The sequence below is a fragment of the Eptatretus burgeri genome, chromosome 4 (genome assembly GCF_056783735.1).
Source record: "Eptatretus burgeri isolate ZD-2024b chromosome 4, Ebu_testis_v1, whole genome shotgun sequence".
Lineage (NCBI taxonomy): Eukaryota > Metazoa > Chordata > Myxini > Myxiniformes > Myxinidae > Eptatretus > Eptatretus burgeri.
Genome location: NC_140964.1, coordinates 114,315,097 through 114,342,925, shown reverse-complemented (window position 1 = coordinate 114,342,925; position 27,829 = coordinate 114,315,097). Strand labels below are relative to the sequence as shown.

At 42.2% G+C, this 27,829-nt stretch overlaps 1 protein-coding gene and 1 long non-coding RNA gene across 2 annotated transcripts in view; one reads left to right on the top strand and one right to left on the bottom strand.

Annotated features, from left to right (window-relative positions):
- The window catches only part of LOC147028926 (uncharacterized), a 79,654-nt gene extending 67,198 nt beyond the window's left edge, over positions 1–12,456 (bottom strand). Inside the window, exon 1 of the long non-coding RNA XR_015057775.1 lies at positions 12,034–12,456. This is a non-coding gene — a long non-coding RNA (uncharacterized LOC147028926). The remainder of the gene's footprint in view (positions 1–12,033) is intronic.
- The window catches only part of LOC147028925 (uncharacterized), a 245,031-nt gene that overhangs the window by 124,713 nt on the left and 92,489 nt on the right, over positions 1–27,829 (top strand). Inside the window, exons 26-32 of the mRNA XM_085879809.1 lie at positions 602–723; positions 2,668–2,856; positions 13,774–13,938; positions 15,466–15,649; positions 15,880–16,013; positions 24,435–24,542; positions 26,158–26,248. Of these exons, the coding sequence (XP_085735935.1) occupies positions 602–723; positions 2,668–2,856; positions 13,774–13,938; positions 15,466–15,649; positions 15,880–16,013; positions 24,435–24,542; positions 26,158–26,248 (993 nt within the window). The remainder of the gene's footprint in view (positions 1–601; positions 724–2,667; positions 2,857–13,773; positions 13,939–15,465; positions 15,650–15,879; positions 16,014–24,434; positions 24,543–26,157; positions 26,249–27,829) is intronic.

The window sequence follows — 27,829 nt, the reverse complement described above, 5'->3', positions numbered from 1 at the left end:
CTTCGCATCAGTGCTATGAAGACACTTGAAGAAACTTGTACGTTTTCTTTATCATAGCTAATGTACAAGTACAAGGTGCATTTACAAATGCCATCGTAACAATGGGCTTCCAAAATCCATTTTAACACAAATTTTTCAGGTCATTCATTCTCATGATGTGATGTGCAAATTCTAATCATTTTAACACAAAGCCAGCTTTCCCCTTTGTTAATATTTACAAGTGTATGTTAAATATCCAATGTTGACATTTGAAAAGAGTAGACCATTGAGTGCTGTTACCTTGGCCAAATTTCAGACTTTAAAACACTCAATATGGGAGAGTAGCACCACCACATTCCATTGCCTCACCACATCCACCATGGCTTCTGCCTTTGTATCCTCCCAAAAAATATTTTGGTCAAGAGAGACACAGATGAAGAGATGCAAAGTGAAGGCAACACAGTGTTTACATCACTTACCATTTGAACAGAAGAAACGTGTGTCAGGAAACAGATTTAAAATGAAGCAAATTAGAACAACAACAAGCACACTCATACATTAATTGCCATGAGTCTGCCCACACATGAACGATGTACTTGACACTGATCCCATGTGTGTACAGTGCAGCGAGTCAAGGATCTGGTGAATGACCCTAATTCTATGGAAAGACAGCTGTTGCATGTGGTTAATCTTTCCGTGGGAAGCAGCAAAGCCATTCTGAATGCCAGTCTGACTTCTGCCAAGGCAAGTAACATCCATACACCGACAAAGGCCCTGATGTAAGGATTTATCTTTACCACGATCACAACTCATTGATGATGCATGGACACAACAAACAAAGGAACTGCACTGTATGTGACTTAAACTTGGGGTTGCTACATCCTGAGGCAGTCAATTAAACAAAACAAAACAAAAAAAACAAGAAAAAGAGCAATCAGAGATTGCAAACCCTCGCCAGGTCTTCTTTTGAGTGGTGCATTTTTATCGGTTTTTGGGTAAATCCAATATGGCTGCCAAACCATGTGACCTATGACATCATATGTGTGACCCTTTTGTTTCTCATGAATAGGCAGTCATATGTGTAAAGTTTTGCCTCGATCTTTTCAGATATTTCAGAGAAGGTTTTTGAAGGTTAAAAAAATTTTTTTTTATATATATATTGCTGCCAAATCACGTCACCGATGACATCATCAAAAAAAATAGTGGACCATTTTTTCCCGAGATGACCCTCAAAAATGTATATACTGACCAGATGTGGCGTTCTACATATGCAATTATGACGTCATAACGAAGGAAACTATGACATCATAAAAAAATCACATTCCCCATCAGGATTACTTGCCGTGTGCCAAGTTTCAATTTTTTCCTTGTTGCGGTTTCAGAGATACAGAGGCCCAAAGTTTTTCCGTTTTTCCAATATGGCTGCCACACCACGTGACTCATGATCTCATAATTATCATTAGAACATTCTACATGGGTAGTTGCACCAGTGGTGAAAATTTTGTCTCAATCTGACAAGCGGTTGTGGAGAAAAACACAAAAGTTCTGTGCGGACAAACAAGCAAACAAACAAACGGACACAAATGCAATACTCTTTCCAAATTATTTTGCGAAGGTAAAAATCAGCATTCCCATTAAAAAAAATACGTTATTATAAATTCACAATTTTCCCGAAAGAGCTGCTTTCGTTACTATAATCATGAAAACGCCCATTCCAAGTTTCTTTGTACTTTTTACTTATTTTACTTTGTTCAGCCAAACTCAGTGGCATAATGGTTAAAGTGGCTTCTCTGAGTCAGGGGTTGCATTCTGACCTTGGCTACTTGATGCTCAGCATTTAGAGAAAAGAGGATGAACAACCCCCCTGCGTTTATATCCCTTGTGGATGGAGATTTCTCCCAAAAAATGCCGCCGCTGGCAACAGAGATGAGAGGATTGCCACGAGATGGTGCTGCCGGTACCCAGTGTGTTCTGGGAAGTTCCTTCCCCCATGGTCAATTGCCATGTTTGTCTGATGTCAAGGCGTGTGTTCTCTGCTGCCTCTGTCTATATGTGACTGCGTGATTTGTGTACCAGTGTATGACAGCTCTTCTCTGAGCCTCTGACACCATAAAACAAATAATCTACACTGGGATTTTTACTTTTTCATTCCACAAGCTTTGTAAATCTCTTTTTAGCATCAATGCCAACCACAAAAATTCACTTTGTCCAACATCCAACAAGCTGACCCACATCAATCATGCACACACATGTCCAACTTGTGTCTGTAGAACATAAAGGTTTCTGCTGGTGACTTAGTTAGCAGGGTGTGGTTAGGCATGCCATGGTGTTCTGTTGACTTGTGTGCTGTCAAAAAATTTATGACGATGGAGTGTGGTGGGGGGAGATTTTTCCATCTCTCCATTTCTGCTCAAAGTAACTTTGCTGAGTGTTTTGTGTGTATATATATATATATATATATATATATATATATATATATATATATATATATATATATATATATATATATATTTATATATATGTATATATATTTATATATATGTATATATATATATATATATATATATATTTATATATATGTATATATATTTATATATATGTATATATATATATATATATATATATATATACAAATCTGTAACTTTTGCAATTAAATATAAAGTTAAAATCATGCTGTTTTCTGTCCAGATGAAGGAAATACTCATAGCAGCTTATGGAGGAGGTTGCAAGAATGTCTTATCCAAGATTATCATTTTCCCGGAGGACTCTGATGCATTGGCTGTCATGAGCGAGCTTTGCCAGTTGCCTGCAAACTCTGCTGCCAGCCTGATCATCACTTTTGTGCAGCATATGAACATCAGGACCGTAATTTATAAGGTGAGGGGCTTTGACCAAAAGAAGTATTATCACTGTGTGGATTAAATAAAAGCTTTGGAAATATATATTCTCCAATTTCTAACTGATGTGTTGCGAGAATTTTTAATTTTTTTATCATTACGGTTCACTTCAGCTTCATGCATGTTGCTTTAATATTTCTCCGTAATATTCTACTGTTGTGTGTGGCATCAAATATTGCAAGTATCTTGGCAGCTTTGTTTTAACATGATATGAAGGTTTTAGCTCTCAATCACAGCCTTAGTAATTACAGTTGCCAATTAAATCACCTCTGGAGATTGTAAAGGCCTATGTCAATGCCAAGTCCTCTCAATTCAATGTGTGTTAAGCAAGTTTGAAGTGGGGGCATTCTAGGTTTTCCCTCAGCCCCCCAGTCATGTGATATTGTGAAGTCAGTGTTTGTTGAATTTGAACTGTTGGAAAACTGACAATCTCTGTAATTATTTGGCATAATCTTTCCTTCTCAATCCCTTTTGTTTAATCTTCTTTCGTGAGTATCAAGAGGCAGTATGAAGCCTCACTAGAGCTAAAAGTAGCAGTCCTTTTATTTGTTGTCTCTCTCTGTAAGGGCAAGGCTCATGGAAGAGCAAGGTTCAATTGACAGTGCGGTCGTGGGGCAACAATTCAGCAGAGCCAGAAAGGGAATGAACAAAAAGGAAAGAGAGAGAGAGAGAAGGAGAGAAAACAATGAAATCAGCAAGTAAAAGAGTTGGGTTGGAGGATTAATGGGGTAAGAAAGATCATGGGTCAGGATGGAGGATAAAATGAGGTGATTGTGCACTGCCTTCTTGAAGCCCTAAACTCGTTTGAGGAAGAATGGGAAAGAACATCTGAAAGGTGGTTTCATAGATGGAAGAAGCAAAGAACAAAGGAGTTGAGGTCTCAGCCTGGATTTTGGAAGTTTTATGAGGATGGGGCTACTGGAAGAATACACGCATCCTTGAGATGCTGGTGAAGGTCGGGTGACTGAGAGAGCAGAGGGAGCAATATCGGGAATGAGGGGGGAATAATCCGAGAGAACACAGGGCTGTCGGCGATGTGAAAGCCACAGTTGTTTTTGAAGGATTGCGTTTATGTAAGTGGTGTAATATATGCAGTTAAGTGTTTTTTTTTTCCCAAATAATAGTTTTATTCATCCATCGTAGAAATGGGCGAACCCATGAGAAGAAAAAGAAAAAAACCCGACAACATATATCAATGCAGTTTATCAGGACATGCCGATGTACATACTGTAGGTTTTACAGTTCAAAGCAATTATAGTTCAAGAACAAAATACTGGATAACAGCTTTTTATTATTGACATGTAAAAGTATTACAGATAATTATCAATCAAAAATATCATCATTCTCACCATCCTGAACAATCAATGTTCATGAACTGTAATTTGTTACTCTTAAACATCAAATTTAAAATATCAACTACATTCAAACCCTTATTTCGACAAAGGAATTTGCTACAAACTAGAGTTTAAAATACTGTATGCAAAGATGTCCAAATGAGGAATATTAAAATAACTAGAAGGGCACTCAGTAAAGCACGTACCTCTGCCCCGCACTGCCTGATCCACGAGAACATATTGGGCCCATTACATTTTTGAATGAACAAGAAGATAATATTCCACTGCATGATTCGCTGCTCAAAGCCTGGGACTTTAATTCCACTCCATTTTAGAAATATGAATACAATACAGTGCTACACTTGGGCTGTTACACCTGCACGTGGCTGCTTTATATCATATTGGAATGTTTAAAATGTGAGGCTTTTAAACTTGATCTTAACAGTAGCACATCATCATGTACACGTTTATACAATCAGTTTTATCATTTATAACATGCTTTTTGAAAAACGAGTCGACTCTGCATTTGGAACTCATTATGACTGCTTTATTAATATGTACTAAAACTACACAATTGAAAGGAATTATGGAAAGATCAACTTAAGTTAACAAACTTGATGAAAGAATGCAATTCCAATTAAACTTCAATATAGTAGTGTCTCTAATTAATCATTATTACCACCAGTGTCATTTCACTTAATAGTCGTCATAATATCACTGATGATCATACTGTAGAATATATCCATTCACGAATCATCAGAGAGCAGCGATCCACCTGCACTCTCGTATAGCACATAACATGAGTTCTACTATCAGCAACGATACTCAGACTCGTATCTCCATAATAAAAGAGTCCAAAGATTTATTGATACATATACTGCATCGTTGTCTGAATAATAAGTGTCCACAATGTCCATTACTATCTCCACATCTTTGTTTGCATACACACGGTCCAGCAATGACCCATAGTCTGTTGTTGGCCCCGAGACATATTGACGAAATCCATATTTTCCCATCAGTTTATGTGATAGTGTGTTCTGTAGTACTCAAAAGGTCATAGTTAAAATTACCCAGTATAGTACAAGATTCAGCTGCTGGAGATCTAAAGATGTCAGCACATCTTATAATTTGTCCATGAACAAAGGAGAGCTTGTCGTGGGTGATCTGTATACAGTGGCAATGTTGATTTCTCTTTTAACCTGTGTTGTCACCATCACTGTTCTGTGTTCTATACTTTTATTGTCTGGGTTAGGAATCGTTGGTGTCATTTCTGGTGGTGCCATGATCATTATGCCTCCCTTGTCCAAGTTAGCAGAGCGCTGTCTTTGAGCTCTGAAACACTTCATTTCAGGCCTAAGTTGTGCATCATAGTTGAGCTTCTGTCCTTCTACTAAGAAAGTCTCCACAAAACGAAGAACATCTGCTGATCTCATAGTGATGTCAGCTTTCATATCTGGTCGATGTTTGAGATATGATCTGATGTTCAGTAAGCCTATTTTAAGCCAACTACCTCCAAGACTCTGCATCTGTGGAAGTTCAATCAGTCGAGTAGCATTGCCTTGAAGTCGATTCATTTCTTCCTTGACAGCTGGTTTGGCATAAATTGCACTTTCATCAAACCCAAGTATTTGTAGACCACTCAAGGTTTTGACTCTGCTCAAGGCAACATGAGCTAGGCCAGTCATAAATCTGCCTTTTCCTTCCATTGAGGCAACAATCCTGTCCAATGTTTTTCCTTGCACTTTATGTATAGTGCAACCCCATGCAAGTGTGAGTGGAAATTGTACTCGCACGGCTTGTACTCAAGTTCTGCCTCTGCCAGTGTGAAGCATGACCTCTTGTCGTTTGATGGGAACAGTTCCAGGATATGTCTGCTTGTACTGGCTGTTGGTTGAGGCGTCTCTCCCAATGTGATCACTGTCAAATTTGACCAAAATAGCACGGACATCAGAGCCTGAATGGTCTCAGGCTATGACAGTGCCACATGCACCATTGGCTAAACCATCAGATACATCAATGTTGATGGTGACCATAACACGTGCTCCTTCAGCTATCGACACCACTTCCTGCAATCCACCAGTGTCTGACGCCTTTGTTCATATCACATCAATCAAGCCAGTGTGCATGTCTTTTTTTTATGTCAAACACTTGAGCAGCAAGTTTTTTAATGTGTGTGAAATTGTGCTCATTGACTTCCTTGTTCGTTTTGAAGACATGAAGAGCATCCTCTGGGTACAGCAGGCTGTCTTTGGTTATCTCCCTGGACTTCAAGATGTGCATGTTGCTGCATGGACACGCATTAGAAGCTCATCAAAATCTTTGTCTTCTCTTTGCCACACACGCCCAGTCACGTCAATCATTGGGAAGTTTTCTTCCCATAATGATCTGTGAAGCCGAGCATATGTCTGATGGTGGGGCAAAAACATGGTTCTGGTCGTCAAGTTGAAGCTGATAGAGATTTCTTATGGCAATTATGCCGATTCCACCAAATCCTGAAATAGGATCTTTCTTCCCAGTGATATCTTGCAGCCGGCGATGGAGGTGGTATAGGAGATCAGCACCATCCATCGAGACCTTTGTATGTTTCCTCTCCATCAGACTTTTCTTTGTGAAATCTGATAACTTCTCTCTTGCATTTCCTCATTGATACTAGCCCATTCAGAAGTGTAATTGTTGTGGATCCTGCATTGCTAGCATCGTCATCCTCCAGAATATCAGGAACATGATCCACTGCATCTGGAGCAGCGTCTTCTCCATCAGTTGTGGAGTTAGCAGCAAACTCTACGAAGCACATGTTGCCTCGTTCATGTGGACGTGATGCATATCTGTCTGAAAACGATGTGCAGAAAATATTTTCAGCGTCATCTGGCATGTCTTTGAGATCACTAAGTGGTTTTAGCATGGGAACTCACTTGTCTTTCGGAGCAGTATTCACAAATACCACTTTCCTACTAGTCCTTTTCAAAGGGAGGGATAGTAGTCTACAAGCTGCCTCCGGGGCACTGACCTCTCGGTTGTTGAGAAATGCTGAACCAACCTTTTTCAGTTTCGACTTGATATCATCTCCCTGCTTTCTTCAGCAACCTTCTTCAGGAGTTCGCTCAGAGATCTCTCGATTTTCATGTCGTTGGTAACATAGGAAATGCATGAATAGAGGTCGGTGATGAACCGAAGATCCGTGTTGCCTTTCAATTTGCGAAGAATGTCTGGATTGTACTGGTTTATCCAACGTTCAGATGGTTGTCTTTGCAAAACTACATGTTTGCTGAATTTTGTGAATCAAACAGCTTGATTGTACCGATATCCACCCGTGACAGTCGCAACAGCTCATCCAATGCAGCATATTCAGGAACATCTTTATTTTCCACAGTTTCTCTCACTTGAGTTAGTATTTCTTGCTGTCGGCTAAGCTGTCATGCTACAACTGTGGGATCCAGCTCAGTGGAGTGTCCTGCAATCAATGTCTCAGCATTTTGTAGATGAGGGAATCTGAATCTGCACCTCTTGTTTCGTCTGCATGTTTGTGAGTGGACATGCTTCTGCAAACCAAGCACAAGTTTCTGAAATTCCTCATCATTCTATGGAGCACAACATTTCTGGTACTTGCCAATAAAAGCTGCTACTTCCTCATCCTCATTGACTTCTCGCTTTGGAGCATCTGTTTATCCACAAAATTGTGTGGGCACGAGGGGAGTCCCGAGCTTGGAACTCAATTCCAATCATAAAGTCCTAAACTTCTCCGACAGGGTTACTCTTGGAACCAAGGAATTCTTTGAAGAAGGAGTCAACTCTGTATTGGAACTGACGAGCAGCTGTTGCTCAATTACAATGGTAACCGGTTACACTTTTCATCCCATGGTAGATTTTTCACATCTTCATCTGTCAGTACTTGGCCATATTGATGACTGATGCTCTGGATAATTTCTGGCCATTGTATATCAGCTAGGGTCAGAAACCATATTGGGATGCCAAGTTGATGTGCCTTTGCTAAGAGATCCAGAAGTACTGTGCTCCAGTATGCTGGAGATCCGCGAACATTCTTCAAAAATTAGAAGGCTGTGTCCGTTCGTATCATTGCCTGCATATTCTCAGAGAATTTCATGAGTGAGTCATCAGCCTTAGAGGAATCGCATCCTCCCCCCTCCCTCAGTCATTGGTGTGAATGGTGAGTCATCGCCCTGTACTCTGCTCCAGCCAATCGGAGCCAGAGATACTGATAACTGTGGGCTAACCAATGGGGCTCAGATTACCTTTGACGAAATAACTGAGGAACCAATCAATGTCGATATTACATGGACAAGCAAATATATGCATGCTCTCACTTCTTGGTTCTCTTTCTGTTTCAACCATGAAGAGTACAGCACGAAAAGCTTTGGTTCGCATGTCATGTTTGTTTTATCATATATTAAAGTTCTGCAGCACCAAACATCTGTTCCTCAATTTTTAAAAAAACACTCCAAAGCAAAAGAAGAGAAGAAAAAGTAAAAGTAGAACTCAACGTTTGGAGCAGCGTGCTCCACCCATCGACAGGAAGAACCATATTCTAACCAAATGCAATTGAAATGACAAACCACAGCTTATTTATAATGAAGATGAGCAGGGCATCAATACGGAATACGGCCACCCAATTTTGTTGCAGGTAGAGGATATCAACCACAAGCTGTCATGGCTGAAAGAAGCAAGACTGTTACCATTAGTGGAGTGGTTAATGCACAGGGAAAATCAGATACCACGTTTCTTTGTTTTCCCCCCAAAGTGAATGGTGCCAGATTTAATGCAGGGAAAAACTGTTGGTGCTGATACAATCCTGACACAGACGGGATGGTCAAATTCCCAGATTTTTAGGGACTTTATGCAGAACAATTTCATTAAATATGTACAATGTCGGGATTCTTCTGACACAATACTTGTCCTGTATGATGATCACAAAAGCCACGAAGCTATTGACCTGATCAACTGGGCCAAGGAAAACAATATTGTGCTGTCCGTTCTTCCTCCACATTGTTCCCACATCTTACAATCTATAGATGTCGGATGTTTTGGCCCCAATCAGCTGAAGTTTTTTTTTTGCATGTGCCAATCATCGTAGAGTAACTAGGTATGAAGTGAGTGGATTGGCTTGTAAAATATATACAGATGAGGCACAACAGGGTAGGCCTGCAGGATTGTTTTCCTGTAGTATAATATGGAGACGAATTGCCATTGATCGAAGTCCTACTCCATATTGGATGCACCCTCCCTGGAGGCTCCTGTTCAGCTGAACGCTCATTTTCTTACCTGTGGCGTCTGAAGACCTACCTAAGAGATTCCATGGGGGAAAGTCAGATGGCATCTCTGGCCCTCATGAACATACACCATGACTTCCCCCACATGATGTGTGTGACATTTTCATTCGGAAACAGAAGCGCCATCTTTTCCAAAATAGCAACATTTGTGAGTAATAAAAAAATTCATAATCCACCGTCCTATCTGATCTCTTTTGGGGGGAAAACCCCCCGCCCTAAGCTTCGCAACCTCGGTGCATGGTGGTGCCGGGCTTCACTCAGCACACAGTCGGTCAACGCCATAATTTCACACTTTGGGTGTGCACAGGCCTTTTTAAACTAAGGATCAGCAGGGCAAGTTTGCCACTTTGTCCCATTCGTCATCGCGAATCTGCTGAACCGTTAGGCCAGGGAAGAATGCAACACACTGCAGAAAACTTCTAAGAATACAGGAAATGCTGTTTCCGACAATCAGTTTCTCAAAATTTCCTGGGGAAGAACCCCCAACCCCCAATCCCCATGATCTGCCCCTGGTGTCCACCAAGGTTCGTCCGAATCTGTCCACCACTTTTTAAGATACACTGCACACATACAAACAGACAGGGGTGCAAACATAACCTCCTCCCACCTAAAGTGGCGGAGGTAATAATGGCGTATTACCAGCGAGGGAGCTAACCTACATGTCATTTTGTTAGATTTAGATCTTTAGATGAGCGTCCAGTTGGAAATGGCTCCCAGCCGAGCAGCGTGTTCCAGTGCGGTGGAGATGATGCAAGTTGGTATGAGATAACGAATAGGATTGTGCGGAAAATGTGAATAATTATTTTCTAAAGATGCATCAAAATACCATGAAACAAACACCAAATGTGTAAATTTAAACGAGATCTACAACAGCAAAGATCGTTTCAAGAAAAACTTCCACCTGTTTTTTAAAAAATACTTTCAAATCTCCAACTATCTCTGGAAACCACGGATGATTCCGAGCAAATCGGATGTGCACGATTTGTGCATTTATAAACTCCTTTACATTTGGAGGACTTGATCATCGGTGTGATGTTTCCAAACTTGATCATCGGTACATTTTCAGGTGTCTGCATCATATTTCAATTTCATCTTGTTTGTTGGGTATCTATATATATATATATATATATATATATATATATATATATATATATATATATATATATATATATATATATATATATATATATATATATATATATATATATATATTGTACATAAATCCAAGGTATTTCAAGGTGTCCTTTTCAATTTCTCTTCAATGTTCTTCTTTGTCACTCCCATTGCTCTGACTACGACTGTCGATATTCTTCAGTTAGCATGTTCTCTTCATTTAATTTTTCAGGTCTTCGTACTTTACCAACCTTTTAGTTCCGAACTATTTGGACCAAAGTCATTTTGTACTTTAACTTAAATTAAAGCAATGCAATAGAAGTTATCACACCTAATGCATTCACAACGTATTCGCAGTCCCAGTCTTAATTCCTTTTTTTTTTCTGGGTATTATATCTGCAGGGCTGGCAGGATGGTCTCGACTCTCGAGGTACGCACACTCACCTCTAAGCTTTCTAGCCTGGGTTTGAATCTCGGCCCAGCTATAAAACTGTCACCCTGGTGTTTCACAGGCAGGGTGATTCATCAATGTGTGTGTGCTGTCCTTCAGATGAATGTTAAATTGGGTGGCCCATCTGCCAGAATCAGTTGCTGAATGTTAAAGATTCCATGGTGTCTTTCATGAAGAGTAGGCGAGCTATCGCCAGCACCGTCAACAAATTCCTGCCTGAACTACTGTTGGGAAAGCAATGGCAAACCACCCAGTATAAACCCTGCCGAGAAACTGCTTCGACAGCACCGTCGCTCTGTAACAGAGTATGGTACCTCAGAGTCATAATTGTATCTGGTCACAATGCTTTGTTTGCAATGGCCAATTGAACCTTAAGTGTGAAGTTGTCCTTTGCAATTTTTTTTTCCTTGGGTTCTGTTTCCATGACTCTTCGGGGACTGAATAATGACGTTGCTGCACACATGCCGGTGGATTTACTTGCAAGTACGGTACTCGCTTTTTTTGCCTTTGTGTGTACAGTTACACACAAGTGTTTTGCATCCCGAGAGAAGGTGACTGGTGCTTTCTGTTTGGAATTTGCAGAACCTGTACTGGATCATTTGACTCAGTCCTGCCATTATCTTTAGTTATTTCTTACAGGGTCTAAGGCTAATGGAATAGCTGTCACATAAATCAGGCACACACGTGCATTCAGATTGTACGACATTTGACCGAAACACAGCCGGTAACCTTGGGGGAAGTGACATTACTTCCTCGAGCACTGTGTGCGGGTGACACCATCCTGTGATATCACTTTTCTCTCTGATGTCAGCTGGGCAATGATGGAGGAATTACACCAGCCCCCATACACCCCCACTCCCCCCCTCCACCTTGCACCCACCCTCCTTGGGATGCCAACCTGCCAGTTTTATCCATCCTCGAAATGCCAAGCATCAAGAGAGGAATCACAACGTACCCTTTTTTCAACTGCCGACCTAAAGGCCCAGTCACACCTTGACGTTTTAGCCAGCTTATGCCGATTTTTGGAAAATTTGTCGAAAACGCTGGTACACGTCGAATACGTTATGGGTAAGATTTGATAACATTGAGAGCACGCTGAAAAACACTGCCATACGTCGTTGTACGCTGGCTTTAAACGTTGTACTTTTCGGTTGCCCTCAAATTTTCCATGCTTGAAATTTTAAGACTTATGCCAGCGTATGACTCAGACGTTCCGCATAACGCTGCCATAAGTTGTAGGCACGTCACGCGATCGTTGACACACGTTACTTGTGAGTTACTCATAAGTCGAAACACGTCGAGGTAATGTTTAGCGTACCCGAAACTTATTTCTAACCTATGAGTAACGTGTTGTACTCACGTTACGCGATCGGTGACACACATCGACACACGTTACTTGTAAGGTACTAATAAGTCGAAACACATCAAGGTAATGGTTAGCGTCAGTGTTCCAGACTCCCTGGTTTTTTTTTTTTTTTTTTGTTTTTTCCCTTCCTTCCTTCGGTATGATGGTGATTTTGACACTTTGATTTCTAGTGCGGTTATAATATAATGTAATTAATAGGCTGCTGCTCAATGATTTAAATCATAACCGCACTGTACACTGAACACCGTCATACCGAAGAAAAAAAAAACCGGGAGTCTGGAACACTGACGCTAACCATTACCTCGACGTGTTTCGACTTATGAGTACCTTACAAGTAACGTGTGTCGATGTGTGTCAACGATCGCATATCGTGCGTACAACTTATTCCCATCGCATGCGGAGTGTGTGTCATACGGCAAGTACGTCGTAAAATTTTCAACATGTTTAAAATTACAAGACGTACTCCATTTAATACGACGTATGATAGCGTACTTTAGCGTTCTATTCACGCATACCAAACTTACCCATACCGTATCCGACGTGTGCCAGCGTTTTAGACACATTTTCATAGGTTGGCATACGCTGGCAAGATCGCCAAGGTGTGACTGCGATGTTGACACTTCCATTTCTGTGGCAGTTATGATTTGAATCGTTGTGCGGCAGCCTTTTAATAACCTACGCCACATCATCGTCGGCGATGCGTGCAGCGCGCTATGCCTAAGTTAGACTATCGTTGGGCATAGGTTGTGAAGGCCGACAACAGGTTCAGCATTCGTTGGTATAAGTTATCTATAACACAACGAAACGTTCTGTGTCCGTTACTAATACGTTATGCATAAGACCAAGTCGTTATGAATACGTCCGAATCTTTAAAAAAAAAACATCAAAAGTTCAACGTAAGCCAGCGTTTTACATACATTTTAATACGTTGCCATTGCTGGCTAAAACGTCAAGGTGTGACCGGGCCTTAACAGACTAAAAGCAGACGCTCTAACCACAACGTGACCAAATCTGGTGCAGCAATATGTACATGTTTTTAAAAATTTTTAATCTTCATCGTTTATTATTACTAATTCTCAATGTCAAATGAGCAGACCCTCTTCCTCGCCACTCCATTGAACCTTTGTCATCTATTAACAGCCTGTCCAGTTTTTATTGAATTTTACTTTACTGTCATTCTTTCAAATGTTTTTCTGCTATATGTCTGTGTTTTTTGTATTGTATACTCTGTCATGTGTGACTTCATAGCACAAATGTAAAATAGAGCTAACGTTTCTGCATCTTCATCTCCTGTACATTATTGTGCAGTAATCTCATGGAGATGTTGAATGTATATCATGCCGCTCAGGTCATAATGCCCCCTGGATTGAAACAACTTGAACAGGCCTTGCTTCAGATCGTTACTGAGCTTGTGGACTACATGGAAACTCTGCAGCCCTTTCAGGAGCGTATGCATCACCTAATCAATGTCATCCAGCAATGGAACCTCACGGGGTCGCTTGGAAACAATCAGGTGAGACTGACTTGCAGATTTCCTATTACTACACCAGGACCAATTCTTCTGAGATTTTTTTTTGAAATGTTTTGTCTTCAAGCCAATTCACCATTTCTCCTTGATTTATCAATGACAGGTGAGTATTTGATCGAAGCAAAATTAATTTAATTATACGGTCTTCATTAATAATTCGTTATATGACTTTCCAGCCTGGTGTTGGCTTAGTGGTTAGGGTGGCTGGCTTGGGATCTTAGCGTCCTGAGTTCGAGCCCCATTGGCCACTGAATTAACACCAGGGGGTTGACTCAGCCTGTCATCCTTCCGAGGTCGGCAAGATGAGTACCAGTGTACTGGTCCCGGTGTACACCCCGGTTAGAATAGGTGTACCATATCCCTGTGTGTTGAAAGAGGTGACCAGGGTTGGCGTCAGGAAGGGCATCCGGCCATAAAACATTGCCTCAAGAAGGGAACCATGATTGCATGGAGCCCGCAAAAAGCAGGGAAAATGGCTGTAAAAAGGCTGTTTTTTTAAAATATGACTATCCAAGTCCTGGGATACCCGTTTTCAATGGGTTGTCATCCTGTATGCTCACACAGCAGGAGACTGAGGTTTGCAATTACTTTCTGCCTATGTTTGTGTGCCTCTCTGTTCAGGCAATAAACTCATTTACCATTTGAGCTTATGACATCAAATTTTGAACAAACCTTTATCCTGAGAATATGGAGAACACTAATGAATAAAACTTACTATTTTTTGCTGCTTTTGTCAAGTTTAGTTTGAGTACAAAGCGGATGCAGACAGGCTTTGCATTTCCAAATGCTTTCTAGTTCTTTCTTTATAATTGAGTTTGATTTGAAACATCAGCAGTAGAATGAATGCAGTAAAGAAGTACCCCCCTTTGTACCCCTCTGCCTGGAGAGAGAGGTTTCATGCCCACTCCAGAAAATATGTTGCCATATCATTCTAAGGTCTGAGATGCTTCCACAGAGAGGTCAAAAATGCCACCTTCCTGGGTTAGGAGATCATTTCCCCCTCCTCCAAAGATTTTTTGGTTGTTGCAAAAATGTCCCCTTCCACCCTCTCCCCCACCAATAACTTTCTGGAGTCTAAGTGACCCAATCTTGAAACTTGCACATTCGTGTATATATATATATATATATATATATATATATATATATATATATATATATATATATATATATATATATATATATATATATATATTTGTGTGTGTGTAAAAGATAGCATACTGAGTAGTAAGATATGAATTATTGATTAAAGCCTGATGTTTCGAGGGCAAGCCAGTTGTCTTCCTCAGAGGCTTTAAAAGAGCAGTGTGGTGGTGACACCGTTAAGTTCCATTGGGGACAGTTTGCATCGTGGATGACAGAAAGTATGTCATCCACAACATCACATCTGGTAAATAGACGTGTACTTCAGATTTAGTTCCTGATCCTTTGGCCTCATGGGACCCCCATTAAGAGCTCTCTGATTTAGTAGATCCAATGACTTTTGCCTTCTGTTTTTGTTTTCGTTTTTTGCAGTTTGGCCGACGCAGGCGGAGTGCTGAAGCATTCAGAGTTACTCCACAAAACATGGTTGAAGCAATTTGCTCCAGCAATTCCCAGCCCGTCATTGACCGTGTGCACCATGCAAGCAAGCTACCACTTGGCAGTGACAAGGTCCAACTAGAAAAATTGTCTGAAAACATGCTCCCCAGGAACATCAGTAAGGTTTCATCCGATGCGGTTGTGCTTTGTCAAATTTGCTGTTACTATCGATTTTCCTATTCACGTGTCTTTATTAAGTGACCTTCGTGTTGCACGTCTGTTTTTGGTTGGTAAAGGGACTATTACAATTGTTTAACACTCAAACTGCCTGTAGATGAAAATATGTTGCTCACATTTTATGGGTGTCATTTTCCCCTTTGCCATAACCTGTTGTATTTGTCCCACCAGCCCCTTTTTGTGAACGTTTTTACAACGACATCAGGTCAGAAGGTGAATTCCTTTGGAAGTTTGTGGAGCCCATGTTGTTGGGCAAGGTCATGTACACACCAGACACACCTGATGTCCGTTTCCTGCTCAAAAAGGTGGGTATATCTCGGAGCACCTGAGTAAATAAAGTGATGTTCTTGAAACAATAGACTGAAATTCTTGCAAAAAGATTGTTTGGAGTTGGGAAGATCTTTAGCAAGGAAGAAAAGACATCCGAGATGTTTGGATTCTGAGTCGATTATTATTTATTCAACCGCAACGATAAAAGCTCTCCAAACTCTTGCTGGGAACCACCATTAAAACAAAGCTAAAGCATATTCACATATTACAAAACCAAAGGCAAAATTATGCCATGACAGTTCTCCCTCTCCTAGAAAGGGGCAGCAGAAAATCCTGTGTTAATCAAATGGAAGGTACAAACAAAATACAATATGGTGTCGGAGAAGTGATGTCGACTGTCTATGTAAAAAGATAAATGAAAGTTACAGCAAAGAGAATGACATACATACATGCATACATACATACATACATACATACATACTGCCGTGGTACTGGCGGTCCAGGTTGAACCCCCTGACCCAATTTGTGGTGATGAGCGGTCAATACCATCAACGCGGATAGCCAAGTGGTCTTCCTTAAAAGGAGGTGGACATGAAAATCCTCGGAGATTATAACGTGCGTAGGAGGGGAAGGGCACAATGGCGGAGCGATGGAGACATGGGGAAGCACAGCACAGGGGGGTTTATACTCAAATCCCCTGACAAATACACAGACACATCAACTTAAAATGACCATAGAATTTAATCAAAATAGACAAATATTTACAAAGGACAATAATCAGAATATAATAATCATGAGATAAACTAAAGTTGAGGCACCTCTACACACAGACTTAAACACAAATAAGGGGAAAATGAAACAAAAGCAAATCCACTTAGCTTTGTCCAGAGATAGTCGTTATGAAACTTGGAATCGAGGCGCTGCAGAGACACGCCCAAAAATGGCACCAAGCCACTTCCTTGCAGCGGGGAAAAAAATGTACATCAGACAATTCGTGAGCGGTATCCAACACCAGGGCTCAGGGACCCCGTGCAGCCTCTGTGCGTCGATCGTCCTCACTGAGGCTGCGGCTTTGTAGAATCGCGCCGTCCTCTTCGTTGACACACACGAGGCCTCAGGGCCCATCCTACATGACCAGCCAAGAGTCGATGGCCAACGTCTCACTTCACCACACGAGCCAAATCGCCGCAGCACGAATACGAGAATTGTGCCGTCGTCTTCATGTGTCGAAGGAAAGCCATTTTGGGTGTCGAGAGGAGAGCAAAGCGAGGTCCACTGTCCCAGCCACATTCCTACCATGGCTACAACTGCCCTCCTCACACCGACCTCATGCATTCCTCCAGATCTCTCTGTCTGACATCACACGGTACCACCGTTCTACCTCTGGGGCGTGGCTTGCTCACACAAAACCCGGGAAGGCAGGGCCTCTCTTTCTGTTCGGCATGCTGCCTCGCTTGACGTCACACCCATCAATCAGCCTCGGGGGCGTGACTTCACCCGCCATCACCCTTGGAGGTGGGGCTTCTGCCTCCTCGGCACATTTGGCTCGTTTGTGAATGCAAAAACGTAGGAATAGGTTACAGTGTGGCAATCACATACTGGGGGAACTTATTCTTAATACCTTTCTAATTAACACCACACCACCCCACTCCCCCACCCTCATGTGGTGGCATGTAACACTTAAGCTCACAGTTTTCATATTTAATTACCTCGAGATGTCTTCTACAAGTCCACGGACCAAACAACTCGATTCAATACTAACTTTCCTATTAAATTCCTTCATTTACCCCCACAACCATAACAATATGTTGGCAGCATGTGCAACAGCGCGTTGCTGCGTCCACTTTCTGCCGGTACTCCAAGAGCCTCCATCTGGCCATTCCCCAGGCAGATGCATGGCCTATCCCCATGTCAAGAAGCAAAACGTACTCGCATCAATATCATTCTGGGAAGTGTACATGATGCTGAGAGCGAGTCATATTTTGCGGTAAGATATATCGTTGTACACGACCGGTCAAAAGTTTTAGAACACCCCCATTTTTCCTGAAATTTAAGCAGTTTAATGTTTCAATGTACTCTGAAATTAAAGCATAGAACAAATAAGCAATTTCAGATAAAAAAGAAATAATGGAATCGTTTTGTTAAATTAATTTAATCTAAATCTTTGACTCATCAAAGTTGCCACCTTTTACAGATATAACAGCCGAACATACTCGTGGCATTCTTTCTACAATGGAAATCAAATATTGTTCGGAAAGTTCTTCCCGACACTGTTGCACAAGTTCCCACAAATGTGTTGCACTTGAAGGTTGCTTTGCTTTCACCCTTCTGTCCAGTTCATCCCAAACCAGCTCGATGGGGTTTAAGTCTGGAGACTATGCTGGCCATTCCATGGTTTGTAGCCTACCGTATTGTTCTTTTCTTCTAAGGTAGTTCTGACATAGCCTGGAGGTTTGTTTTGGGTCTTTATCTTGCTGTAGGATGAACACCTGACCAACTCGGCATAGACCAGAGTGTATTGCATGGCGTTTGAAAATGCTGTGGTCGCCCCTTTGGTTCAGGATGCCAGTTGATCTGTGCAAGTCGCTGACTCTGGATCCAGCAAAAGAGCCCCAGATCATCAGGTTTCCTCATCATGTTTGACAGTTGATGTCACACACTGAGGAACCATCCTTTCACCTACTCGATGGCATACAAAAACCCTGCGTGATGAACTGAAGATTTCAAATTTTGATTCATCGGTCCATAAGACCTTCTTCCAGTTTTCAGTCCACTGGCAGGGCTTCATGGCCCAGGCAAGCCTCTTTTTCTTATTTTGCCATTTTAGCAATGGCTTTCTCACTGCCACTCGACCTGTCAAACCTGCAGCTCGAAGTCTTCTCTTCACAGTTGAAACTGAGACTTCCTTACTTCGACCAGTGTTGAGCTGTAATTGAACCTGCTGTCATGTGAGCCGCCTATCACGCAAGCTGTTGACTCTCAGAAACTTGTCTTCTGATTGTGTTGTGGCTTTGGGTCTGCCGGACCTCTTCCTGTCAGAGTTTCCTCCAGTTTCCAAGTGCCTTTTGATGATGTAGGAAACTGTACTCAGTCACACCTTGGCTTCTTCGCAATTTCTCTTAAGGAAAGACCTACACTTTTAAGGGTTATAATGGTCTGTCTGTCTTCCTTAGTTAATTGTCTTTTTCTCACCATTATGATAGCAAGAAACTACTTCCTACAGTGCAACAATGTCCAAATCATGCTTCACAGGGTGGAACAACACAGTCTGTTCCATCACTGCTTTTATACAGACATGGGGTTTGTAACTAATCAACAAAAGTTGGGACACCTGTCAGAATTGTTTGCATCAACTTTCAAGGCTTAATTTACTTCCATTGCTGCAGAAGAGCTGCAGTTGCTAACCCATTACTTGTTCCCTGAAAAGGGCCTTTTTAACAACTCTGACATTTACATTATTTTTCAGTTTTTGGGAACCTAAACTTGTTTTTTTTAACCTCTGGCAGTTTACCGCTTCGCTTTGTACCATTTCAGGTTATTCACTGGACTTGAACTGCTTAAATTTCAGTAAAAACTGGAAAAATGGGGGTGTTCTAAAACTTTTGACCAGTAGTGTAGTCGGTGTCAATCTGCTGTTAATAAGTGAGATGGTCACCCATGGTGCTGCATCAAGAAAAACTAGCTTCAAGCGATCTATGGAGACTGTATCACGACCACCGTTCATATTGAGTATGAAATTCTTGTCGGAGCATTGTAGAATTTCATCAGCATAAGGTTGCTACAAGGGCTTTCTGATAGCATCACAATGTACGAATACCTGGGTGCATGTGGAAAATTCCTCGGGAATTAAAACTGGGCATGCCAAAGGCGTACATGTCTGTGTCACCCTGAGGCCCTACCTGGCCGAACGAAGTTGGCTGCATAGTTGGTGGCATCGGGCAAGGTGTCATTCTCCTGGGAGATGAAGTGATGCACCATACACTGGGTCTGCAGTGGAGCATCCTCGGTTGTCTTCTAGAGCAGCTCGTGTCCCAAACAGGACCATAGGTATGACGTCCATCCAGTGTGTGGAGTTGTCATGCACTTTCAGGGAAGACTTGAGTTGGCAGTGAAAATGCTCCACCATACCATTTGCTACTGGATGGTGAACGGTGATTCACACATAGACCTTACCCAGGAGTTGTCAGCTCGAGGAATAGAGCTGATTTGAACTGGCTTCCATCATCCGTAGTGATGGTTGATGGAACACCAAAACGTGTGAAACAGGTGTGGACAAAGACCCTGGCCTCCACCAAATGGGTGAAGTGGTCAACACAACTCAGTAAATAGCAGTGTCCATTTAAAAGTGAGAGGGGACCGACAAGATCAACATGGACCCTGTTAAAATGCCTATCTTGTGTTGAAAAGCTAATGAGTGGTGTGACAATATGATGTTAGAGCTTGGAGTGTTGACATTGAAGACACTGCTTGGCGCAATGGCACACGTCAGTGTTGATGTGTAGATAGACATAGCAAGTGGTGATGAGTTGCTGGTTTGCTCGTATACACGGGTGTGCAAATGAGTGAAAAATGTCGAAGACTGTATGACAGAATTCCACAGGAGTAAAAGTGCGTGACTATCGCTATGATTTATCGCGCACTCGCAAGCGACCTTGCGAAATGTAAGCGAACCAGTTGCAGACTGTAGATGGTGGAGCTCAATGTCCTCCCGTTGCACTGCTGCAAATGCATCAAAACCGATGACCAGTGTGTTGGTTGAAGACAACGCCAAAACCTCGATGCGTGAGAGAGTGTTAGCCGCCGAGATTGTGATCCTTTGATGTGCCAGATGTTGTAGGTGAATTGTGAGATATAACCGAGTTGGTGAAGTTTGCAGGGATAGTGAGAGTCCGAATGGATGGATCGAGCAAAAGTTAAAGATTTGTGGTCAGTCAGGACAGAGAATGGTCTGGCCAAACAGAAATGGCCAAAGTGCTTGATGGTGAAGTATCCAGCGAGTAATTCACATTCGAAGGCATTGTCCTTGCTCTCTGTTGGTTTCAGCATTTTAGAGTGGAACGTGAGTGGACGCCAGTCAGCCTCGATGAAATGGTGAAGGGCCGCACCCACCGTGAGCTCATACGCATCTACCATCAGGCTTGTTGGTGCCTCTGGATTCAAATGAATCAGGAGTGATGTGTTGGCCAGTGCGGTCTTGATGGTATGGGAGGCTGACAAGGTTGGCTCCGCCCATCGGAACACTTCAGGGTGCTTACCAGTTGCGAATAACTCGTTCAGCGGCTGCTGTGTTGTGGCTGCATTTGAAATAAATTGATGGTAAAAGTTAACGAGGTCCAAAAACTCTCAGTTTGCGTTGAGATGATGGTGATGGGAAATCCCAAATATAAGTTGCACCTTCTCAAGCAGGCAGATGCCCGAGTGGTTAACACAGTGACTGAGGAAATTCAACTCTGGAGCACAGAATATGCATTTTGTGGGATTGATGGTGATGCCAAAGTCCGAAAAACAGGTGAAAAGGAGTCGTAGGTGTTCCTGATTTATTTATTTATTTATTTTTGCGGTTGCGTTGGCGATTAGAATATCATCTATATACACACAGCAGAAGTGCAATCCCCAGAGCACCTAATGGATAAAACGTTAAAAGATTTGTGCGGCATTGCGTAGGCCGAACAGCATCCGAAGTAATTCGAACAGGCCGAAAAGCAAGGTGACTGCTGTCTTCGGGATGTCACCTGGATCCGTGAGAATCTGATGGTACGCACGGACGAGTTCAAAACTTGGAGAAGATAATCGTGCCATGGAGTGTAGCAGTAAATTCCTGAATGTGTGGAATTGGTTAAGAGTCTGAAACAGCCGCGTTGTATAAGGACCGGTAATCCCCGCAAGGATGCCATTTATTTTTATTTTTTTGCATGTCTTTTTTTGGGACAATGCGCAGCAGTGAAGCCCAACTGCTGGACAATGGTCTGAAGATCCAACATTGTAACATGTAGTCAAACTCCCGGCAGGCAATACATAATTTCTCGGGTGATATAGTCGGCAAGCACGCACAAAAACAGTGGTTCCCGTGGTCTCGATGTAATGTGTGATGTGGTGTTTGATGGACTGGATTTCCGCCAATAGGCGCGTTATGGATCGGACCGACAGGATCCACATGGACCCTGTTGAAACGCCGATCTGGTGTTGACAACTGCACTGGATAGGCCATGTACTCAGAATGGAAGTTGATTGGCTCCCAAATTCCCAAATATAGCTCTGTACGGAAGACTAGCATGTGATAAATGTTCCACATCGGAGGGCAGAAACACTAATTCAAGGAGGTTTTGAAGAGTCACCTGCTTATGTCAAATATTCCAATTACTGAATGAGAGGAGGTGACATTCTGATATGTCCTAAGATGCAAATGCTGGCGAGCCTTACTCTCTGCCATCCCAAAACCTGTGGACACCAAAGAGAGCAAGAATGCAGGAGAGCTGGAGAAGACGGTTTACACCCCGGCACCTTTACCTTCCCCTTATGCGGCAGGGAATTTGTAAAGAGTTGGTCTCGCTGCTCATTCTTGTTTCAAACACGAGTCAAATTACCCTCCAGTCTTCGTCGACCCCTCGACGGATAGCCGATGATGATGGACGGGAAGTCATCATGTATTTTCTGAAAAGGGCACATGGAGGTGGATGCATGACACATGATATGCAGCGATGAAACGAGGGATGCATTACCGATAACACCAAACTGTGTTGAGGCATCCAATAGATGGCGATATTTGACATCTACGTGGAGATTGAAATAACATAAAAATCCGCACCTCGGATAGAGTTTCTGGTATCAGCAATAGTAAACACCCACAGAAATGAGCGACGTAAACCCAAATCAAGCTGAAAGAGACGTTTTGTTAACAGCATGCAATGAATATTCCTGCCAGTTTTTTTCCATTCAGTGGCAGATGGCACAATGCCCACCTCTGCCCCTGTGTCCACTAGAAAACTAAGTCCACTAGTATGATCCACGCAGAAGAGAAAGCATCTGATATATGGCCCAGGTGAACTCGTCATATCCCTGCTGTCGGTATGAGCACGGTGCTCCACACTGATGACCAATGGCATCAAAGGGTGTTGGGCAGCATGGAGCTCCAGGACAAGCTTCTTAAGGTCTGCCATTTCAGATTGTAGCTGTGTGGCATGTTGTGGTAGAGGTGTCATACTAGCCACAGTCGGTGTAATAGTGTCCATGAGATGAGCGGCCAGATCCGCAGTCGCAGGTAGTGCCATCGCTGCATTAGCTGCAAGTATTGTGCGGAAGTGTGGTGGAAAATGTTGCAAGAACAACTCACAAAGGAGAAACTGGTCGAGGGTGGCTTGGCGGTCACTGGGAATCTTCTGGATATGAGCCAGTAGTTGTGTGGGTCATCAATCTCCAAAATCCTTGGCTGTAAGGAGTTGTTGAAAGTGTCAGTGCTCAGAGGGAGTCGTATGTTTTATGAGTGTGGTCTTCAAAATTGTGGTGTGGAGCATTCGTTGTCTCTCTCTCTCTCTCTCTCTCTCTCTCTCTCTCTCTCTCTCTCTCTCTCTCTCTCTCTCTCTCTCTCTCTCTCTCTCTCTCTCTCTCTGTCTCTGTCTCTGTCTCTGTCTCTGTCTCTGTCTCTGTCTCTGTCTCTGTCTCTGTCTCTGTCTCTCTGTCTCTCTGTCTGTCTCTCTCTGTCTCTCTCTGTCTCTCTCTGTCTCTCTCTGTCTCTCTCTGTCTCTCTCTGTCTCTCTCTGTCTCTCTCTGTCTCTCTCTGTCTCTCTCTGTCTCTCTCTGTCTCTCTCTCTCTCTGTGTCTGTAATTCCCCAAGTAGTAAAATATCCCTCACCTCCATCACATACTCTGGTAACAAGGAGCCAACAGTGAATTTAAATCAAATTAACTCGGTAGTGATGTTTCGGGTGTCCAATTGGGCTTTGAGTTGCATAAACCACAGCTGTGAGTCATGAGGCCAGAATGGTGGTAGCTTTATCAAAACTTCTGCCACCGATGAAGCTGGTTGAGTATCTGGGAGGGAAGGGCATGATTGGCTGTTCATTCCCAGGGAGTGGTTGCGCATTTTCAACTCCCTGTCCATCCATTTGGATCACATCGGGGTCACCAATTTAGCGTGAAAGAAATGGCATCCGAGACGTTCGGATTCCGAGTCAATACCTTACTAAACCACAACAGTAAAACCTCTCCAAACCCCTGCTGGGAAACCCCGTAAAACCAAAACTAAAGCGTATTCACATATTACAAAACCATGAGCAAAATTATGCCGCTACAGATCCATATTCATAAAAGAAGGAACCACCAACTAGTATAGCTGCATTATAGGAAAGGCTCAGGCCTGACTTTTTGACCACCAAATGGTCTTCAGGGCCTATTGAGCAGCTATACTAGTTGGTGGTACCTTCAGTTTTGCCTACTGAAATGCTGTTTCTCATTTACAGGCAAACTCAACGTTTCTGAGATTTGATGATTTAAAGCGGTATTCTGAGCTCTGGCTCAGCAGCAAAAAATCAATGGACGACGCTCAGGAGAATCTGCATGTGCTGAAGGTAAGTAATTCTGGTTTTTCTGGGGTATCGATATTTAGTTTAATGATAGACTGATGAGGTCATTGATGGATCGAGTATTAAATGGATAAATTGTTGAGTAAATAAATAAATAATCATATGTGAATGGTCCAAATGGGTTATTTTTATGACATTTCTTTTTTATTACGTGTTGTTCAACTGTATTACCCTCGCCGAAGGAGAGGGTATTGCATTTGGGTCCGTCTGTTTGTCTGTCTGTTTGTTTGTTTGTTTGTCCGCGTAGAACTTTTGTGTTTTTCTCCGGAACTGCTTGTTGGATTGAGACAAAAATTTTCACCGTATGTGCAACTACTCGTGTAGAATGATTTAATGATAATTATGACATCATAGGTCATGTTGTGTGGCAGCCATGTTGGAAAAACGGAAAAATAATTGAACCTATTTATCTCTGAAACCACACCAAGGAAAAAAATTGAAACTTGGCACACGGCAAGTAATCCTGATGGGGAATGTGATTTTTTTTTGTGACGTCATAGGTGCCTTCGTTATGATGTCATAACTGCATATGTGGAACGCTACATCTGATCAGTATGAAAATGTTGAAAGGTCATCTCAGGATAAAGTTGGCCACAAAAACAAAAAATTGATGATGTCATCAGTCACGTGATTTGGCAACCTTTTCTTTTTTAACCTTCAAAAATATTCTCTGAATTGGCTGAGCAGATCGAGGCGTAACATTACAAGTATGACCGCCTATCCATGAGGAGCAAAAGGGTCACACATATAACATCATAGGGCACATGGTTTGGCAGCCATATTGGATTTACCCTAAAACCCATCAAAAAAATCTTCTCCAGAAGGGCTGGATAGATCAAGGGGAAACCTCACACCCATGTTCCCCAAGCCTTGAGTGTACAAGTTGGTTAAACAATAATTGATAGGTCACATGGTTTGGCAACCATATTGGATTGAAGAAAATACTAAATAATGTTTTTTCTGGAACCGCTTAATTAATCGACATGAAACTTCACAATTATGATCTAGTAGTGATGGGAAATACATGTTTTCAATTTCAACTTGATCGGACATATGATCTGGCAGCCAGAATTATTAAATTTTTTGATCTGGGTTCTTTTTCTTTTCTTCATTATTATTATTATTGTTTTTTTGAAAAAGGCTCACTTGGCTGTGCCTGGATTGGTTTGAGGGTAGAGGAGTAGAAGCTGAAATGCGAATCCTAACCAGGTTCCTCCTGATGACTTCATATTTGCTTTTACCTTGTTCAGGTTCCTTCTGTTTACTCCAATGCAGGACTGTACCTATTTGGTCTTCACTTTGATTTGAATTGAATTTATTTTACTCCAATTCTAAATTCAATTGAATAATAATGAGAAACATCATGGGTCAGGGTCAGGGTCAGGTGTCCAATCAAAGCGGGACATCTTGGGACCCGGTCATCACTGCCAACAGTTATCAAGTGGCAGTTCTAGTTATGTCTCTTATTAATTACGTAACACACCAGTACACAAACACCACACAAAATACACCACACAAAACAAGTTCTGGTGAGATTCTGCAATCTCTTACTGCTCTTCCTCGTTTGAAATTGTTTTACCCATTGATGCAATTTTCACAGAATGCTTTGGAAAATTCATTTGTGCAAGGCCTGATCAAAAGTCAGCTGAACATCGATCCGAAAATGCTGCTTTCTCATCTGGAGCAGTTCAGTAAGTTTACTTGTTAGAAAGTCTTTACTGCTATGCCGATATGCATGAACGTTTTACTGCTGCACCTCCAAATGTTTTCATGCAATCTGTTGATGCTATGTTGATATAGTGCAAGCCCGTAATTATTACCTCTTTTGCTTTCAATTCCTCTTTTCTACCGGAAAGGGAAGGGACTTCCTGCTCCTTGCTGATGTGAGCTAGACTGTTTCACCATCTTTGCTTTTGCTTTAAATAAACCCTTGTGCACAAAAGGAATTTCAGTATACCTCGTCCTATCCAAACCGTTTGATCATGGCACTTCTCTGGATCTACTGTTCTCTATTATCCTGCGTACTAGCTAGCTTTACCGTAGGATTCCAGAACCTACTTTTCATTAATGATTGATTTAGTGACTGTATTCCAAACAATTGTCATTGTGAATACCGAGTGTGCTCGAGTTACTGCAAACTCAACACTGTGATTGTTCCTGCAATCATCTTACGATGGAATTTTTAAAAATTCAAACCTAGCATTACTGGTGGGTTATCACGATAGCCGAGAGATGCACACGCTCACCTCTGAGCTGTCTAGCCAGGGTTAGCATCTAGATGCAACTGTAAACTGTCATTGTGGGGTTTCGCAGATCGGACGAGGCACCAACGTGTGTGCCGTCCCTCGGATGGATGTTAAACTGGCCGTCTCATATGCCAGCATTAGGTGTTGGACGTTAAAGATGCCACGGTATCCTCCATGAAGTGTGGGCAAGCTATCACCAACACCCTGGCAAAATTTACAATTTCCACCCGAACTGATATGAAAGCGATGGCAAACCACCCAATGTAACCCTTGTCAATAAATTCCTTCGGCAGCACCAACGGTGTGTTACATCTGATCAACATTACTGTGACTGAAAGAAAAGAAAATGTACAGGAGATGTGTCCAATGTGTTTGGTACTGAGCATTTCGTGTTTACATAGTTATGAAATGGAATGTTTTATTCTGTAAGGATTGCAGTGCAATGTCAGACAATGTTCCTGTCAGATGAGATGCCTGAACTGATTGGTAACTTTGATAACTTGTGATTATGTGTCTCTTCTATCTGTAATCCTTCTGAGGTCGGCAAAATGAGTGCCAGCTTGCTGGTATCCTGTGTCGGAGTGGCGACCTGTCCAGGATTGTGCCCAATAGCCAAGGAGACTGCTTAGGCAGCACCAACGCTCAGCACAGTGTATGGTCCCAATCTCCTCCTCCTCCTCCTCCTTCTCCTCCTCCTCCTATCTGTAAGACTGTTAGAGAAATATGGCTCTTGCATTAGCAGTCGCCTATTTCCGTTGAGCATCGAGCGCTACAGCGACTAAACTCATAAAATCAAAAGTTTCTTCTTTCGACAATTGAGCAGCAGCTAAAGTTTGCCATTTTGACGATTTTAATGGCTTTAACCAGGGGCATTTATGCCATCAACTTTCCAGAATATAGATAGAACGCTCTGAGCCTGTGGGAGGTCAGTGGTTCGAACCCTGGAAGAAATGAGTCCAACGAAAGACTTTAAAATGGCACATGCTCTTTCCTTGCTCGATGCTCAGCAATTATGAAGGATACAGC